This window comes from Hyperoodon ampullatus (genome assembly GCF_949752795.1).
Source record: "Hyperoodon ampullatus genome assembly, chromosome: 3".
Classification (NCBI taxonomy): domain Eukaryota; kingdom Metazoa; phylum Chordata; class Mammalia; order Artiodactyla; family Ziphiidae; genus Hyperoodon; species Hyperoodon ampullatus.
Window position 1 is genome coordinate 164,573,828 of NC_136916.1, and position 19,215 is coordinate 164,593,042.

At 39.0% G+C, this 19,215-nt stretch overlaps 1 protein-coding gene across 2 annotated transcripts in view; it reads right to left on the reverse strand.

Annotated features, from left to right (window-relative positions):
• GALC (galactosylceramidase) overlaps window positions 1-19,215 on the reverse strand; it is a gene marked incomplete at both ends in the record, with an annotated part of 87,035 nt that overhangs the window by 13,674 nt on the left and 54,146 nt on the right. The window contains one exon of one of the 2 annotated variants that reach the window (XM_079699633.1): window positions 11,875-11,930. In XM_079699633.1, coding sequence (XP_079555759.1) covers window positions 11,875-11,930 — 56 coding nt within the window. Of the gene's footprint in view, window positions 1-11,874; window positions 11,931-14,382; window positions 14,530-19,215 lie in introns of those variants that run through there. The other variant, XM_079699632.1, reaches the window with a different exon arrangement.

Consider the following 19,215-nt stretch of genomic DNA (forward strand, 5'->3'; position numbering starts at 1 on the left):
TGCCAGTGCCTGGACCTCTCTCCAAACTAATTAAACCAGACCCTTAGGGGTGGAACCTGGGCATCCATATTTTAGGTCTCCTCAGATGATTCTATGTGCACCCATGGTCGAGAACAACCAGGCTCTAGAAATATGGAGGGAGGAAAAAAATAAAACCTTTAAAGGAATGTGGCATCATGGTCTCCAACCCACATCCACTCAAAGACTTGAGCCCTAGATCAAGTCAGTCCCGTGGATCAGCTTTAGGGATTCTGTTCCAGACACAATGGCTTAGGTCTCACTGTAGGAGTCTGAGAAACAGGATCTCACCCTCACCACCTAACACAGACTTATGGCATTAGTAATGCCTCAGGAGGAAAATAAAAAATCCCATACACAAAAATAGAAAAATTCTGTCCCAACGAGGTGGAAGAGCAGTGCCTGAGGCACAGAAACCAGAGTCAGTTCTTGGGGCTCACTGCTCTCCTCTGCATCTGTGCAAATGCACCATTTCCTCTGAAAGTTTTAGCATCATGGGAATAAACCCTGGAAATAAGATTTCAATGTCTCTCATCTATGATCTAGAAGTGATACACCACAGGATGGCATTTTCAAATGGAACGTACAGTTTGGAAGAAAGTCCCTTGACTCTCAAACAAGATAAGGTAGAAACTTTATTGCATAATTATTCTCCACTCAACCTCATTCTTTTCCTCCCCAAATACCCAACCATCTTTAGCTAACCCAGCAGGTCAGTCTTTTCCTATTTTATTCTTCCATTATTGAGAGCTCAGTAACTTATCTTTAGTGCTGGATAACATGTCAGCTAGTCAGGCTTTTAAAATTCCCCATATTTAATCTAACAGTTTTATACATTTCATAGGATAATCAATGGCAACCCCGAAACCTCCAGCCTCCCTCGTAATTCAGGCTGGAGTCGGACAGAGGAGTCCAGGTCCTAACACTCACTATGTTTGTATGCTTGGGCACATCTTCAAATTTTAGTTTTAAATATTACCTACCTCATGGGATAGTTATGAAGATGGAATGAGATAACCCATGAAAAGTGCTTAACACAGTGCCTACCACCTTGTAAACACTACGTCCACTCATCCAACAGCTATTTATTTGTTGTGTTCTGTAGTACGCATCACAGACTGGGCTAGGCACAACGGATAGAGTGATGAGGAAAATCAAACTTGATCCCTGCTTCCATGGAGCTTACAAACTAATTCTCAATAGATGCTGGCTTTTATTATTTCAAGATGCTAAGAGTGGGAATGATCCTTTCGCTGCTAAAAATAGTGTGAGCGGTACAGCAAGCATTTGCAGCTTTTTACTTGGGCTTGCTTATTCCCAGATGGCAGGTATTTGTAGAGTTAAGTTTCATGGAAAGAAACAAATGCAGCCCTGAAGGGCTGGATAGCTTTGTGACTTTGATTAAACTTGAAATGACAGGGCTTTGATTAAACTTGAAATGACAGGGTTTGGGGTGTGGGGGGGTATAGGTACAGGCTGAGACAACCAACTTCCTGCTTCCAAGACGTCTTCGCAGTGCATTGTAACTTTTAAGTCACTTCGCGTCTCTGTGCTTTAGTTTCTTCCCCTGCCAAATGAAGATAATGTGCCAGACTCTAAGATCCCTGCCAGCCCCAACATTTTCCAGTAATTTTAAGTGTGTGTATGTGGCTTTTGTTTTTCCCTAAAAACAATGATGATTCAGGTCTGCCAGATTTAATATAGCAGTACTGAAAATCACTAGGCAAAATGCTTTTCCACAGATTGAGATTTTAAATAACACTAACAAAGATAAGCACCAGGTGGCAGAGGCTGGTAGTTGTTGGCCCTAATATTCACTTTCCCTTTCTCCTGGGCAACTGAACCCAATTTTATTTGGAGTGTCAACGTGCACAGCTAAAAGACCTTAATTCCCAGCCTCTCTGGTGACTCTGGCTAGAATGTTACTAAATTCCAGTCAATGACATGTCAATTGGTCTTTCCAGTACATCTTCTCAAATGGGAAGTCCGGGCCCTTTTTCCCCTCAGGAAGAGCAGTCAACAAGAAGCATATATGGGAAGAAAAATGCCACTGAAACATGCAAAAGAGTAATTTTCAAAAGTCAATTTTTTTTAGCAAGCTTTTTACTTAAACGTCACCATAAGTCAGGAAGCCATATGCACTCTCTTTAGAGGATTAGGTAAATGGTTCTTACACCCTTTATACTGCTAGGGGAGGGAAATATCATCACAGAGTAATTGTAGGCTTTTCATTTGACTTTCATTCACAAATGTTTATGATCATTGAAGGTTTCCCATGCACTCTTCTATCCTCTATAAAAAATAGCCAAAAACTCTTGTGTTTTAAGTTACATTTTTATTAGAAAATGTAATGCAGTACTCCAAATGGAAGATTTTATCTACTTCCATTTAAAGAATGCCAAAATGCACTTCTATGATAAAGGCATCTGTATTAGAGTTCTCAAGAGAAACAGGACCACCAGGATGTATACATCTAGAGAGAGAGATCTATTTTAAGGAATTGGCTCACACAACTGGGAAGGCTTGGCAAGTCCAAAATCTGCCGAGTAGGCCAGCAGGCTGGAGACCCAGGGAAGAGTTGCAGTTTGAGTCCAAAATCCATCCACTGGCAGATTTCCCTCTCCTTCAAGGAAGTTCAGTCTTTTTTTTAAATTAAGGCCTTCGGCTGACTGCATGAGGCTCATGCACCTTATGGAGGGTAATCTGCTTCACTAAAAGTCTACCATTTAAATGTTCATCTCATCTAAAAAATACCTTCACAGAAACATCTAGAATAATACTTGACCAAATATCTGGGTATCATGGCTTAGCCAAATTGACACATAAAATTAAACATTCTAGCATCTTAGGTAATTTTCTCTGCAAACCTTAATTATTTGCAAAGGTAATCACATTTTATGTAAATCTGTCACAGAGGGTATGCAGGAAGAGACTTTGGGAGGCTCTGTGGCCTGGAATGGCCAGGGGAGGCTATTCCTGAGAAACTCATCTTCAACTTACCCAGTCTTACAGGAGATTCTCAAATGACCCTGGGGTTGTTACCAGTTACACAAAAGGAGGAGCCAGGCACATATCTAGTCTCCAGAGCAATTGGAAAGAGGCAAGAGGGTAGAGATACCCTGAATCCCATTTGTAAACAATCTGACCATATTCCCACCCCTGATAGACAGTATCACAAGCAGCTGAGAAATCTTATGAGCCTTCAGTGCCAGAAAGTGTGTGACCCCATCTGGGAGGATGCCATTGTGTCCCCCAAACTGAAGAGCTATACACAGGTAAGTTTAGTATCATTTACTTACTTTAAGGGAAATTGTATCCTCTGCCTATGTCTAGTAGGGTCTTGCAATTGATTGGCTGACAGCCTGTTTGTTATCAAATACAGCAGTAAATCCACTGCAGCAATATCATAAATGCCAAAGTCCACACTGATTCCCAAAGCACATGGTACCACCTTGCATATCAATCTTTAACACGGGCTTAAAAACACTCCCCACATTGTGTTCAATACATACCACACAGTTCAAAAATATTAATCAGTGCAATCTGTCAAACAGATGCAGAAAGTAATAAACTGTCTTTCCAGTATAATCTTCAAATCACTGAATTTCATGCTTCCCTCCCTCAGTGAATGTGAAAATTATAAATATCCTGTTGGAATGAAATCACTTCAAGCTTCTCGCCCAAGAATCCCCACAATTCCTCAAAGTGTTTGCATTTTTTTCTAGTTGAGTAACAATTATCAATTATATGGACCGTCAAGTTCAATTTTTTTGGAGAAGGAAGGAAAGAGGGAGGAAGAGAGAAAGAAGGAAAAAGAAGGTGGAAAAGGAGGGAGAAGGAGGAGGAGAAGGAAGAGAAGGGAGAAGGGGAGGAGGAGTGGGCTGAGGAAGAGGGGGAGGAGGGGGAGGGGAGGAGGAAGAGAAGGGGAGGGGGAGGGGGAGGAGGGGGAGGGGGAGGAGGGGGAGGGGAGGAGGGGGAGGGGAGGAGGGGGAGGGGAGGGGGAGGAGGAAGAGGAGAAGGAGGAAGAGGAGGAGGAGAACGTGTTTTAAGACAGTTTCAAGTTACCCATGGGCTAGAATAAAGCCAAAAGTCTATTTTCAGAATAATAAAATCAAATTATAGTACTTCTGACATACAGAGAAAACAAGTACTTCTTTCAAGTGAAAGAAAAATATCAAGATAAAAGAAAAATTAAGTGTTAGAAAGAATCCACCTATGAGCAAAACTGTGGCTTCTAAATCATGCCTCTTGATTACCGCTTGACCATAGTCTAACTTATCACAATGTTTGGACACCATGATAGTTTGAAATATTACTAATAGTCCTGTGAGAATGATAAACTAGTCTTTTCTAAGCAGGTCACATATCTCGAAGAATGGAATCTGCCACAACGCTTATCTATATTACTTTAGAATGAAGTAAAATACCATTTGCAAAATGATTTCACTCGATGAAGCCATTTGGCTGAAGTGAAAATGTACAAGGCATCATTGTATGATCATCTGCACTATGGGACACAATCGATAGCAAACCCTACTGATTTGGAAAAGAAGTTACCTCTTCAGGTAAGCAGGATTTGAATTAAATAAAGAAACACAGATTTACAAGCCACAGAATTACAGAGCAAGAGCTGGAAGGAGTCTCAGCAACCAGCCTCGCTTCTTTGCTTATAGAAACAGCAGCTTCAGTCCAGAAGGCTTAAGAGATTCAATCAGCCAATGAGTAAGAGAGCAGGCGTTGAACCCAGACCTTAGGACTTACGTTCAATACTGTTATCATGGCGCTCCTCCAAGTGTGACTTTTAGGTGTGTGTTATGATCTGAACGTTTATGTCTCCCCCAAATTCATATGTTGAAATCCTACTGCCCAATATGATGGTATTAGGATGTGGGGCATTTGGGAGGTGATTACGTCATGAGGGTAAGGGATTCTTATTTTCATAAAAGGGCTCCAGAGAGATCCCTAGCCCCTTCCACTGTATGAGGGCTCAGTGAAGAGCCGCTATGAGCCAGAAGGGGAGCCCTCACCAGAAGGGGAGCATGCTGGTGCCTGGATCTTGGAATTCCCAGCCTCCAGAACTGTAAGAAATAAATGTCTGTTGTTTATAAGCCACCCACTGTGTGGTGTTTTGTTCTAGCAGCCAAATAGCTAAGACAGTATGTGAAGTAACTTTAGCCATTTACAAAGTGTTTTCATCTAGAGGTTTGGTTTGTCTGCTTTAATAAATACAATTCATGGTTCCCAGTACCCATATATAAACACAGTGTATCAAATCAAACCTGACCAGAAATCAAGTCCTTGCTGAGCACCTATTAATACTGCGCACCAATACAGGGAATGCAGAAGTATGAGACATTCTTTACCCAAAGGGTTAAAAGCTACTTGAGAAGATCAAGCTGCCACCTGAAACAGCGTCCAAGTTATAATAACATGTGGTTCATATTATTAGTGTTAAAAGATTTTGGAAAAGACCATGAAGGTTAAATATTAAATTAAACGAATGGAGAGTTCCATTTTCAGCTATGAAAGAATAGTAACTAGAAATGGACCAGTCCTTCCGCTGTAACCGTTTCCGAAAGTAGACAACACATCCCAGGACTGTGATCCCTGAAAGAAGGGAAATAAATGAGGCAAGCCCTGTGATCCCCTATTTCTATGTGGAGGAATTTATCAGATTCCAGTACACAGAGGGAAAATACAGAGTATGGGGGCGGGGTCTTATAGAGCTGTGGAGGTAAGGTTCAGAGTTGAAGGAGGCTGAGACACCTGAGATTTGCGGTGCAGAGCACCTGAGAGAAGGAAGCTACACAGAATGAGGTCCAGAAACCTGCAAAGATCCATTTGCATCTTTGGCTCTAGGCTAAGCTATGTATTCATAGCGTGAATCTCCACGGGCCAGGCAAAGCATCACCAGAGAGAGAATAGTTACAAAGGACCTATTAGCTGAACAACTATTAAAATTCTCTCAGAGCTGGGAGATCCTCAAGATCTGAACTATAGTGGAGCTGTATAGTGGTGAACTCATTCAACTCCCAGAGAATTCCACGTTTTAAGAACGGGGCTACTCCAGACCTGGAGTAAAGGCTACTCTGGATCTGCCCTGACAAAGCTCTAAAGGCTCCAAAAGAATCAAACTGTCAGAGCTGAAATGAGAAATAGAAAACACAATTGTATTCAGAGACTTTAACACTCCTCTTTCAATAATTGATAGAACAAGTGGACAGAAAATCAATAAGGACATAGACTTCTTAACCAACACTATCAACCAACATGACAATATTTTAAAACATTACAGTCATACACTGCAGAATCTGTATTCTTTTTCAAGGGAACATCAACTAAGATAAATTGGGTCATGAAACAAGTTGACGTATATTTAAAATAATTGAAATCAAACAGAATATTCTCTGACCAAAGCATATGCTCTAACATAATGAAGTTAAATATCAATAGTAAAAAAGAAATCTAAAACATCCTCAAATAGTTGGAAATTAACCACCACGCTTCTAATTAACACAAAGGTCAAAAAACACAAGGGAAATTAGAAAACATTTTGAACTGAATGAAAATAAAAACATGACATATCAAAATATGGGAGATCCAGTTACATTAGTGGTTAGAGAAAATTTTAGTATTAAATGCCTATATCTAAGAAAAAGAAGATCCAAAATCAAAAATCTAAGCTGACATCTTAAGACGCTAGAAAAAGAGAAAATTAAACCCAAAGTAAGCTGAAGAAAATAAATAACAAAGGTACAAGCAGCAATCAATAAAATAGAAAATAAAGAAACCTAAGGAAAAATATCTAAGAAACCAAAATCTGGTTCTTTGAAAGATAAATAAAATTTACAAAACTCTAACTATACTAATAAATATAAAAAGAGAAAAAGCACAAAGTGGCCATATCAGGAATGTCTTACAGACAATAAAAAGGAAATACTGTAAACCAGTTCATGCCAATAGACAATTTATATAAAATGGACAAATTCCTTGAAAAACACAAATTGCCAAAACTGACATAAGAAATTTAAAAATTGGAGAACCCTGTTTCTGTTAGAGATTCTCAGCCCCAACTCCTCTTCTTTGACCTGCTTTGTGATACAGGAGCTGGGGCCTGTAAACACTTCTCTTTTGCCAGAGAGCAAGGAGGGTACCGCAGGGACATTCAGAGGAAAGGAGCCTTCATTCTTGAGACCATGTGCTTTCTTCTTCCTGCTCCTGTGGTGTGGGGCTAATAGCAGCCCTGGGGACACCCTGTGATGCACCCCTTCTAGTGAGGGTTGGGACAGCCAGTACTTACCTTCCAGTAGTTTTCACCAACACTCCAAGAGCTTTACAAGAAAGTTTCACCAGCACCACAAAAGGTAACTTTCTAGAGAGTTTCAGCAGCATCCCGGGATGGAGGCAGTTTCCCAATGAGTCTCAAATAAAGCCCGGAAGGCAGTTTCCTGCTTGCCAGACCCAGTGCTCACCATCCCAGCAAACTCCTATGCCACCCACAGTGCCACAGCCATACCACCTCCAATGAGATCAGAATCCCGGCCTTGCAAGGAAGCCCTCTTCCAAATGTGCTCCTTCCTTGAGTACTTTGCCCCAGTCAAGGAAGTGGCTGGTCTCTATGTCTGCCATTTCTGTATTCTTTAGGTGTCTCTTTACTCCTTAGTAGTCAATCCTGTTACTAGTTAGTATCTCTTTACGTTAAGTTTTTCCTAGTGTAGCTTCTGCCTCCTGACTGGACCCTGACCAATACAACTGATGAATTCCATCTAAGATTTAAGAAACTCACAAACTCTTTCAAAAAATAAAGAAGAGGAGGGAACACTTCCCAACTGATTTTATAAGGCATCATCCTGTTACCAAACCCAGACAAAGACGTTATACAAAAAAAAAGGAAAAAAACTAGACCAATATTCCACATAAATATAGACACAGAAACCCTTAACCAAATACCCAGAAATCAAATTCACTACTATATAAACAGGGTAATAAACCCCAGTTGGTCATGCTATATCTCAGGAATGCAAAGTTGTTTTAATACGTAAAGATCAAACATGTGACATACCACCTTAATAAGATAAAGGAGAAAAATCATATAACTATGTTATTAGGCATAGGAAAAGCATTTAATAAATTAAATCTCTATTCATAATAAAATTCTCAGCACACTGTAAATAGAAGGTAACTTTCCTTAGATAAAGGGAATTTACAAAAAAGAAACTCTACAGCTAACATCACACTCAATGACAAAAGACACTTTTCTCCTAAGATCAGGAATAAGGCGAGGACATCTGCTCTTACCACTTCTTCCCTGCCTTGTACTGGAAGTCCTAACCAGTGCAATAAGACAAGAACATCAGAAATACAGCAGACATACTGGAAATGATAGGGACAGAGTAAAGGCACAAACTAGGTAATTAAATAGTTAATCCCATTAGGGTATTGTAAGTAAAAAAAAAAAAAAAAAGTATAGGAGGCCCCTGTAAGTTAATGATCACTCAAGAAAGCAGGTTTACTTAACCACAAAACCAATCAGGCCTGCCTAGGAGCAAAACCATGCAACAAAAGCACGAGACATGCCCCAAAACAATAAAACAATGGTGGCATGAGACCCACATCTTGCCCAGTGAGCTCAGTAAGTTAATGGTCCCTATGACATGCTCTCTGCACACATAAAAAACAATAATTTATGGAAAGGTGCTCATTGTACAGAGACCTGAAATAATTTTTACAGTCCTGGCTTGACCATGTAAGGACAAAAAAACTCCCCTGCCCAACCTGGAGGAGAAGCTGATGATGAAAGCATGACGTCTACTCAGAATGAAGAAGAAAGTGGTCTTTTCCCCTCCCCACTTTTCCTTTGATTATAAAGCTGTAGCCCACCAAGTTCTCGGGCACAGCACCCTCTTGCCTGCCCACTTGTGAGCCTCACAAGCATCCTACTCTAATAAATCACTTCTTATCTATCACTTTGCCTCTCACTGAATTCTTTCTGCACTGAGACATAAAGGACTGGGCTCTTCAGAGCCCCTCGAAACAACATCTATATGTTTCAGAAAGGAAGAAGTAAAACTATCTGTATTCACAGATGATATTATTGTATATGCAGAAAATTCTAAGGATTTTTTTAATGCTACTAAAATAAGTGAATTTAGAAATATAGTAGGACTGCAGGTTGACAAAAGAAAATCAACTGTATTTCGATGTATGCAAAACAAAGAACTGAAAAATAAAATGAGAAAACACCATTTACAATAGCATCAAAAAATAAAAGATTTAAGGATAAATCTAATAAAATATGTGTAAGACCTGTACACTGAAAACTACAGAAATTGCTGAGAGATATTATAGAAAGCCTAAAAACATGGAGATGGAACATGCTCATGGATTGAAGGGTCAATATTATTAAGGGTCAATATTATCCATTCTCCCCATCTGTACTTTCAGTGTGATCCCAATCAAAATTCCAAAAAGGCCTTTGCAGAAATGAGTCTTAAAATTTATGGAAGTGTAAAGGACCTAAATTATTCAAAACAATTCTGAAGAACAAAGTTGGGGGATTTAAACTGAGTTCAAAATTTACTATAAAGCTACAGTAATGAAGACAATGTGGTATTTGCCTAAGGATAGACACACAGATCAGTAGAACAGAATAGAGAGTTTATTATTGGTTGTACACATATATGGTCAATTGATTTTTGACAAAGGAAGGTCTTTTCAACAAATGCTGCTGGAAAAATTGAATATCCATATAGGAAAGAAATGAACCTCAATCCTCACCTCTCATCATGTACAAAAGTAATTCAAAGTGGATAACAGACCTGAATGTAAAAGCTAAATATATTACACTTCTAGAAGACAAAAAGAAAATCCTTGTGAACTTGGAGCATACAAAGATTTCTTAGGACACGAAAAAAACACCTACCATAAAAGGAAAACATGATAAATTGGATTTCCAAATTAAAATTTTGTACTCCTCAAAAGATATAGACTTGGAGAAAATTGATAAAATACATATCTGATTTAAAAGAAAAATTGTACCTGGAATGTATAAAGAGCTCTTACAACTCAATAATAGGACAGAGAACCACATTTTTTTTCTTTTTTTTTTTTTTTTTTTTTTTTTTTTTTTTTTTTTTGCGGTATGCGGGCCTCTCACTGTTGTGGCCTCTCCCCTTGCGGAGCACAGGCTCCGGACGCGCAGGCTCAGCGGCCATGGCTCACGGGCCCAGCTGCTCTGCAGCATGTGGGATCTTCCCGGACCGGGGCATGAACCCGTGTCCCCTGCATCGGCAGGCAGACTCTCAACCACTGCGCCACCAGGGAAGCCCAAGAACCACATTTTTTAAATGAGCAAAAGATATGAACAAACATTTCACAAAAAAATATATGAATGAGAAATAAATCCTTGAAAAGATGTCCAGCAGCTAATGCACCTACTACAAGCTCACAAGAAAGGGTTAAAATTAGAAAGAATAACAATAGGAAGCATTGTCAAGAATGTAGAGCAATGGAAACTCTCAAACATTTCTAATGGGAGTGTAAAATCATACAATTATTATGGAAAACAGTTTTGATAGTTTCTTATAAAGTTAAACATACACTTCCCAAAAAGATCAAGCAATTTCACTCCTTGGTATTTACCCAGAAAAAATAAAAACATATGTCCACACAAAGACTTGTACACAAATGTTCACAACAGCTTTATTTGTAATACCAAAAACTGGGGGGACAAATTGTGGTATACATCTTCAAAGGAGTATTCTTTGAAATTAGGAGCAAACCTTTGATATACACAGCACATAAACAAATCTCAAACACTTTATGCTGAGTAAAAGAAACCATTCATAAAAGGGTATAGGGCTTCCCTGGTGGCGCAGTGGTTGAGAGTCCACCTGCCGATGCAGGGGACATGGGTTCGTGCCCCAGTCCTGGAAGCTCCCAAATGCCACGGAGTGGCTAGGCCCATGAGCCATGGCTGCTGACCCTGCACATCCAGAGCCTGTGCTCCGCAACGGGAGAGGCCACAACAGTGAGAGGCCCGCATACCGCCAAAAAAAAAAAAAAAAAAAAGGGTACAAAAGAGTATGATGCCACTTTTATAATGTTTTGGAACAAAGAAAACTTATCAACAGTAATAGAAATCAGATTGATGGTTGCCTGGGAGCGGGGTGGGGATGAGGGGAAATGACTGCACAGGTATACAAGAGAACTTTCTGGAGTGATGGAAATGTTCAATATCTTGGTTATATCCATTTATCAAGACTCATTGAACTGTAAACTTAAAATGGGAACATTTTATTGTATGTAAGTTATACCTCAATGAAGTTAATTTTTAAAAATATGTAGGGACCTAAACTGGAAATCACTTAGACTTGGTTTTAATTTTAAAATTTTCTCTGTAATCTGATTTACTCTAATATTTAGCTTCTTGTCTCCAATAGTAATACAAAACCTCATGTCCATTTAGCCTACATTAAATCACTAAAATTTCCAAAATTGTAGAATTAGTTCAATAGTTTTAAACTTTCATTATAAAAAATTCCAGAATTTACTTTATCCACATGAATAATTGATTTGCTTCTAGGAGGTACACTAATGATTAGATATAAATTATACTGCATGAGAAATATGCTCACCTATACTTAAATATATTTGTACTTTAACAAAAGAAATGCTTCTAACCACACAAAATATTAGAGGATGATCCAATTCTATAAACTAGATAGGTGTTCCTTTTCTTCCAGGCACGAGGAGATAAAAGTATTCACTAGTTATTTTAGTTTGTCACCAGTGCCACAAGAGAAGACAATGAAAGGCACAATGAAATGAAACACAAGAAAATTGCTACAATTTTACCTTTGGACCCACTCACAGCATTGGCTATATAGGGTTTTCTTCCTCCTTCCAGTCACCTGGGAAAATGATCACAGAGAGTTATAAGGGTCACGAGACTAAAAGTCGGACCCAAGAGAATTAAAAAATGCAGACAACCCAATTAATCTGCTAATATTTATTACTGTAGAAATAGCTTTAGGGGCACTTTATTAATGGGGCATTTTTCAAATCACCCCACTCCTTATATCTATAATTCAAAATCCTCATCTTAAAAAGGAAAAGAAAAAATACTTTTTAGAGTGTAAGCATAACATGTTGAAGTGGTTTTCAAGAAGCAGAATTTCCAAATTTTACAATTTGTATTGAAACACAAAGACCCCGAATAGCCAAAGCAGTCTTGAGAAAGAAAAACAGAGATCAAAGAATCAGGCTCCTTGACTTCAGACTATACTACAAAGCTACAGTAATCAAGACAGTATGGTACTGGCACAAAAACAGAAATATAGATCAATGGAACAGGACAGAAAGCCTAGAGATAAACCCATGCACATATGGTCACCTTATCTTTGATAAAGGAGGTAAGGATATACAATGGAGAAAAGACAGCCTCTTCATAAGTAGTGCTGGGAAAACTGGACAGCTACATGTAAACAAATGAAATTAGAACACTCCCTAACACCATACACAAAAATAAACTCAAAATGGATTAAAGACCTAAATGTAAGGCCAGACACTATCAAACTCTTAGAGGAAAACATAGGAAGAACACTCTATGACATACATCACAGCAAGATGCTTTTTGACCCACCTCCTAGAGAAATGGAAATAAAAACAAAAATAAATAAATGGGACCTAATGAAACTTCAAAGCTTCTGCACAGCAAAGGAAACCATAAACAAGATGAAAAGACAACCCTCAGAATGGGAGAAAATATTTGCAAATGAAGCAACTGACAAAGGATTAATCTACAAAATTTACAAGCAGCTCATGCAGCTCAATATCCTAAAAACAAACAACTCAATCCAAAAATGGGCAGAAGACCTAAATAGACATTTCTCCAAAGAAGATATACAGATTGCCAACAAACACATGAAAGAATGCTCAACATCATTAATCATTAGAGAAATGCAACTCAAAACTATATTGAGATATCATCTCACACTGGTCAGAATAGCCATCATCAAAAAATCTACAAACAATAAATGCTGGAGAGGGTGTGGAGAAAAGGGAACCCTCTTGAACTGTTGGTGGGAATGTAAATTGGTGCAGCCACTATGGACAACAGTATGGAGGTTCCTTAAAAAATTAAAAATAGAACTACCATACCACCCAGCAATCCCACTACTGGGCATATACCCTATGAAAACCATAATTCAAAAAGAGTCATGTACCACAATGTTCATTGCAGCTCTATTTACAATAGCCAGGACATGGAAGCCACCTAAGTGTCCATTGACAGATGAATGGATAAAGAAGATGTGGCACATATATACAATGGAATATTACTCAGCCACAAAAAGGAACAAAATTGAGTTATTTGTAGTGAGGTGAATGGACCTAGAGTCTGTCATACAGAGTGAAGTAAGTCAGAAAGAGAAAAACAAATACCGTATGCTAACACATATATATGGAATCTAAAAAAAAAAAAAAAAAGTGTCATGAAGAACCTAGGGGCAAGATGGGAATAAAGATGTAGACCTACTAGAGAATGGACTTGAGGATACGGGGAGGGGGAAGGGTAAGCTGGGACAAAGTGAGAGAGTGGCATTGACATATATACACTACCAAATGTAAAAGAGATAGCTAGTGGGAAGCAGCCGCATAGCACAGGGAGATCAGCTCGGTGCTTTGTGACCACCTAGAGGGGTGGGATAGGGAGGGTGGGAAGGAGGGAGATGCAAGAGGGAAGAGATATGGGGATATATGTATATGTACAGCTGATTCACTTTGTTATAAAGCAGAAACTAACACACCATTGTTAAGCAATTATACTCCAATAAAGACGTTAAAAAATTTTTTTAAATAAAAATAAAATAAAGGTAATACGAACAACAACAACAAAAAAGCAGTATTTCTAGTGTTCTTCAGCTTCCTGTTACAGCAGCATTACCCACGATGAGGACACCAGCTCACTAGATACACAGTCAGCATGAATAGATGCATCACAGTGATGATCAGGTCCTTGCCATCTGCATGATCACATGCAAATAAGATGACGAGAGCTACCTCAGCATTAACACAAGGCTTCGAGGTCTGAACACCCAAACCACTCTGCAGGATGGGACCAACGTACCTAGTGTCCTATCTACAGGACGTATCAGGTCATATTAAAGGCTCATCTGTTTCCCCTTGGAATTCTAAAAAAAAAATCTTCAAGATGATCAAGGAAAAATATACTTTTCTCCGCATTTACTCTCCATTATTTGTAGCTTCCAAAAGGCTCCTATATTGATCCATCAAAACCAGAAATGGCTCTGAACCAAAACCAAAAAGAAAGAAAATCCAGAGAGTGTTCTATGGCACTCTGTATTAGTGTATGGCTTCCACATGAAAGTTGTCAAACTGTGCAAATTCAAAGGAGTGAGTTCCAATCGCGGCCCAGCCATTCTTTGGGAAGTTGACAGAGACGTTTTTCCAGAGAGGCTTGCCATTCAGCGTGCCAGAAGAGAAACCACCCTGGAGTGGGGAGAAACACATCCCTTAAAGACACGTGAAACTGATCCTCTGAAGTCTGTTTCTTAATGGATGGCCCACCTACTTAGTGCAACAAATATCCTTCTCACTTAAGATTTACCACAGCAAAATGAGTCCATAAGTTTGAGCAAAAGTTTGAAATACAGAAAAAATTTTCTCAAAGGAAATTCTTATCTATTTATATAAACAGTTTCCAAGGTACAAGAATACCTCAATATTTCCTTGTACTCCACCAAAATGCTGTAAAACTTGCAGAAATGTAACACTTTTCATAACATTATGATAAAATTTTAGATAAAAGTTCACTAAAATAAAAAAAAATTTGTCATTTACACGTAGTGGCATGTACATGCATTGTATTGACAGCTTACAGCCACCAGCTCTTCAGACAGGACTGCTGGGGTCAAAGTGTTTTATTTATTTATTTATTTTAAAGGCTTTTCTTATTTATTTATTTATTCATTCATTCATTCATTCATTCATTTGGTTACACCAAGTGTTAGTTGTGGCTCGCCTGCTCCTTAGTTGTGGCATGTGAACTCATAGTTGCAGCATGCATGTGGGATCCAGTTCCTCGACCAGGGATCGAAGCCAGGCCCCCTGCACTGGAAGCGCAGAGTCTTAGCCATTGCGCCACCAGGGAAGTCCCTCAAAATGTTTATTTAAGGTCTTCATTAAGGAGCCTCAGCCCAGCTGGGAGAGGGGTAATTAACCTTCGTTTTACTGTTTTATCCTCATGTACAGAATACCACTTCAAAGTTATATCAAGAGCCTACCCTTAAGTTAGAAAAACAGTAACCATCAGTTAAACTGATGACTGGGGAGAGGCGGGGGGTTGAGTGGATGGAAGAAGAGAAATATCCACAGGAACAACTTCCTAGTCACTGACAGAGAAAGATAAAAATAATGTCCTCCTCAGACAGCTGCCATTCCTACTTAGCTAAGTGTCTGGCACACAGCTCTTATTATCATTATTATAGCATGCTTATGAGCATATATCCACAACACACTCATTCCAGCTACATTTAAAACTAGCTAATTTCAAAGGGTGAAGAGCAAAAGATCCAAAGCACTAAGCCAAGGATCAAAATAAAATCCGCTCTTAAGTCATAAAATTATAATGGAATGGGCCTTCATTTACTTATTTTATTTTATGCATGGAGACACGGTGACTTAATGAGACTAAAAATCAAAGTCACAGATTTACCAGCAACGCTAGGACTTGAATTTGAGTTGCCCAACTCCACGTTCAGAGCCACATACATTTCTGTTACTACAACACCTGCACAGCTACCTTTAGCTCTAGAAGTGCTTATTGAACATCTTCTGCCACTTAGGGGATAGTGAATATTAACATTGAGTCAAGGAGCTTATGTACACAAATTATATTCAGCACTAAAGCTCATCCTCCCCCTGCCCCTGGCCCCCCAGGTGTCAGCCAACCTATCCTCTGGCAGCTCCTCACACAAGGCCAGTCACAGCAGTGCCCTGTGCTCAGACTGCTCTTCCCACCACTCAGCTCTCAGCTCAAACATCACCCACTTTAAGAGGCCTTCCCTGACCTCTCTATCTAGAGAATCTGGCAGGGAAGCTACTTTAACTCATTATCTCATTTTTCCTTCATAATTTTATTTATTTGTTTATTTGGAGCAGGAGTGAGCCAACCGTGGCCCACAGGCCAGCCACCTCTTTTTATAAATTAAATGTTATTGGCACACAGGCACCCCCATTCAGCTACCTATAGTCTACGGCTCCTTTCTCACTACAAAAGCAGAGCTGAACAACTGCAACGTAGACCATAGGGCTTACAAGGCCTAAAATATTTACTCTTTGGCTCTTTAAAGAAAAAAAAAGTTTAATAATCCCTGTCCTAGAAGAATACAGGCTCTGAGAGAGCTAGAACCTTGTCTGGCTTGTTCACTGATGTATCCCCAGTACTTAGAACAGTGCATGTAACAGATGCTTAATAAAAATGTATCAAATGAAAAATAAAAAACATCTAACTCTAAAACAACCTACAGAGCCTACCTGCATTTTACAGATAAGGAAACAGAGGCTCAAAAACGTGAAATAACTTGCTGGAAGTCTCAGCATATATCAGTAAGGAAATATGAATGCTGACCTGTCTTGTTCCTAACACACCTACTCCGAAGAATATTAACTTGACTCATTAAAGTGCTCACCACATATTGGGTACTGTACCAAACTTTCATATATATACATATTTATATATGATACCATTCAATCTGCATAAGGGTATGTCTTCTGGAGATGATGATGGTAAAACAGAAGCGGAGCAACATAAAATATCTGCAAGTGACTATTAATAGACTTCAAAGTTTATCGTTCTAACCCCCACGCAACAGCGCTAAGATAAAGCATCTGATGTGTGCTGAGAAGAATTCAAAAATGGCCAATTTCAAAATCATAAAATCCTCATATTAGCAGTAATTTGGAAAATGAACATCATAAAAGATGTTGTTTTGTTTTGTTTTTCATTTATGCAACAAATATTTATATGTCAAATGTTGCTTAAGTCACGGGGAATTTAGGATGAACAAGAAAAACAAGGTCCCTGCTCTTATACAGCTTACATTCTAGTAGAAGGAGACACACAAACACACACGATACCTAAGAGCTAAGAGATAAGTGGCCTGTGAAGAATTAAAACAGGTTGATGTGATGATGGGTGCCTCAGAGACCGCTCTGGATTATGTGCCCAGAGATGTGATGCAAGGGAGAAGCAGAATGCCCAGAGTTGGTAGAACAAGAAATAATGGGGTAGGGGGTGGGGCAGGTGTAAGTCAGCAATATCCCCGCCCATCCCAGTAGCAAGACTGGAGCTAACTTCTAAAAGTAGTAAATCATTATATAAAAGACATACCAGAAGAAAACAGCTGAAATAGTTCAAAGTGGCTGTGTCAGAGGAGCAGAACACAGAATGGGGTGAGGCGGCAGGAACAGCAGTGAGGAAGGAGGCAGGTGTTTTTGATAAGCCCTTTTTTTTAAACATGTACGCAAAATATCTAATAAAATTAAGGAGATTTATCTTTTCAAATCCTATTCAAAATTTCAAAAAATTCATAAAGTTACTAAAAATAAGCCTAACAAGTAATGTGGAAGAACTACAAAAATAAAACTGAAGGACATAGTGGGAGATCTTAATAAATGGTGAGATGCAGTATGTTCTTGTTACCATGTTCTTGAATGGGGAAACACACTATTCTTTTTTTTAGAAAAAAAGGCTTTACTGAATTTGTTACAATATTGCTTCTATCGTATGTTTTGGCCTTTTGGTCACAAGGCATGTGGGATCCCAGCTACCCAAACAGGGATCGAACCCATACCCCCAACATTGGAAGGCGAAGTCTTAACCACTAGACCGCCAGGGAAGTCCCTGGAAACACATTATTCTAAAAGAATATATTATTTTTGCCCAAATTGATGTATAAATTCAGTGTAATACTAGCAGCATTTTTCATGGAATTGAAAATATGTTTTAAAAATTCAAATAGCGGCTTCCCTGGTGGCGCAGTGGTTGAGAGTCCGCCTGCTGATGCAGGGGACATGGGTTCGTGCCCCAGTCTGAGAAGATCCCACATGCCGCGGAGCGTCTGGGCCCGTAAGCCATGGCCACTGAGCCTGTGTGTCCGGAGCCTGTGCTCTGCAACAGGAGAGGCCACAACAGTGGGAGGCCCGCGTACCACACACACACACACAAAAAAAATTCAAATAGAAGAGTAAATATACTATTGAAATAGCAAAGGTAATTTTTAAAAAGAAATAATGAGGAACTTGCTTCACCGATATCCACTCATTCATTCTGCAAGGGCTCTTGCTCTGACTGTGTGTGCACCAGGCACTTTTCTAGGTGCCAGAGAGCCAGCAGTGAATAAAACAGACGCCTGTCATTAAAGGAGCTTGGTTTTAGCGAAAGGAGCAGGACAAACACACAGCAATCAACAGAACATGTAAGATGTCAGGAGGTTAACAAGAGCTTCAGAGAAAAATTAAGGAAGAGAAGAGGGGCAGAGAGTGAGATGGGGTGCTATCTTATATAAGGTGGTCAGGAAGGAATTCTGAAGGAAGTAAACCATGTAACCAAAGATTTTAGAAAGTAAACACAATTTAAGGTGTGATATTGGATAATAACAAACAAAGCAATTAAACAGAAAAAAAGCTCAGAAATAAGCCTATGTACACATGATGATTTGTTATGTCGAAAACATGGCTTTTAAATCATGGGCAAAAGGACAGTCTATGTAATAAATATGATGGCTATCCACTTGTTTTTAAAAAATTATGTTGGGCTCTTCTCCTTATGAACCACAAATACATTCCAGATGGATTAAAAACTTAAACATTAAAAAAAATCCTGAACTTTGTTTGGTTTTGGGGAAAAAATGTTCCTGACCTTGAGAAAGGGGAAGGCCTTCTTAAATAAAACATAAAAGCAATGAAAAAAAGTGAAATATATGACAGTAGCAAAATTTAAAACGTCTATTCACGAAACATACCATAAGCAAATTGAAATACATGTGACAGAATAGAAGCAAATATTTGTGACATATATAACAGACAACGAGTTACTACCCAGAATATAGAATAAATTCATACAAATCCATCAGAAAAAGACAACACAGTAGGAAAATGAAGAAAGAGTGCGAA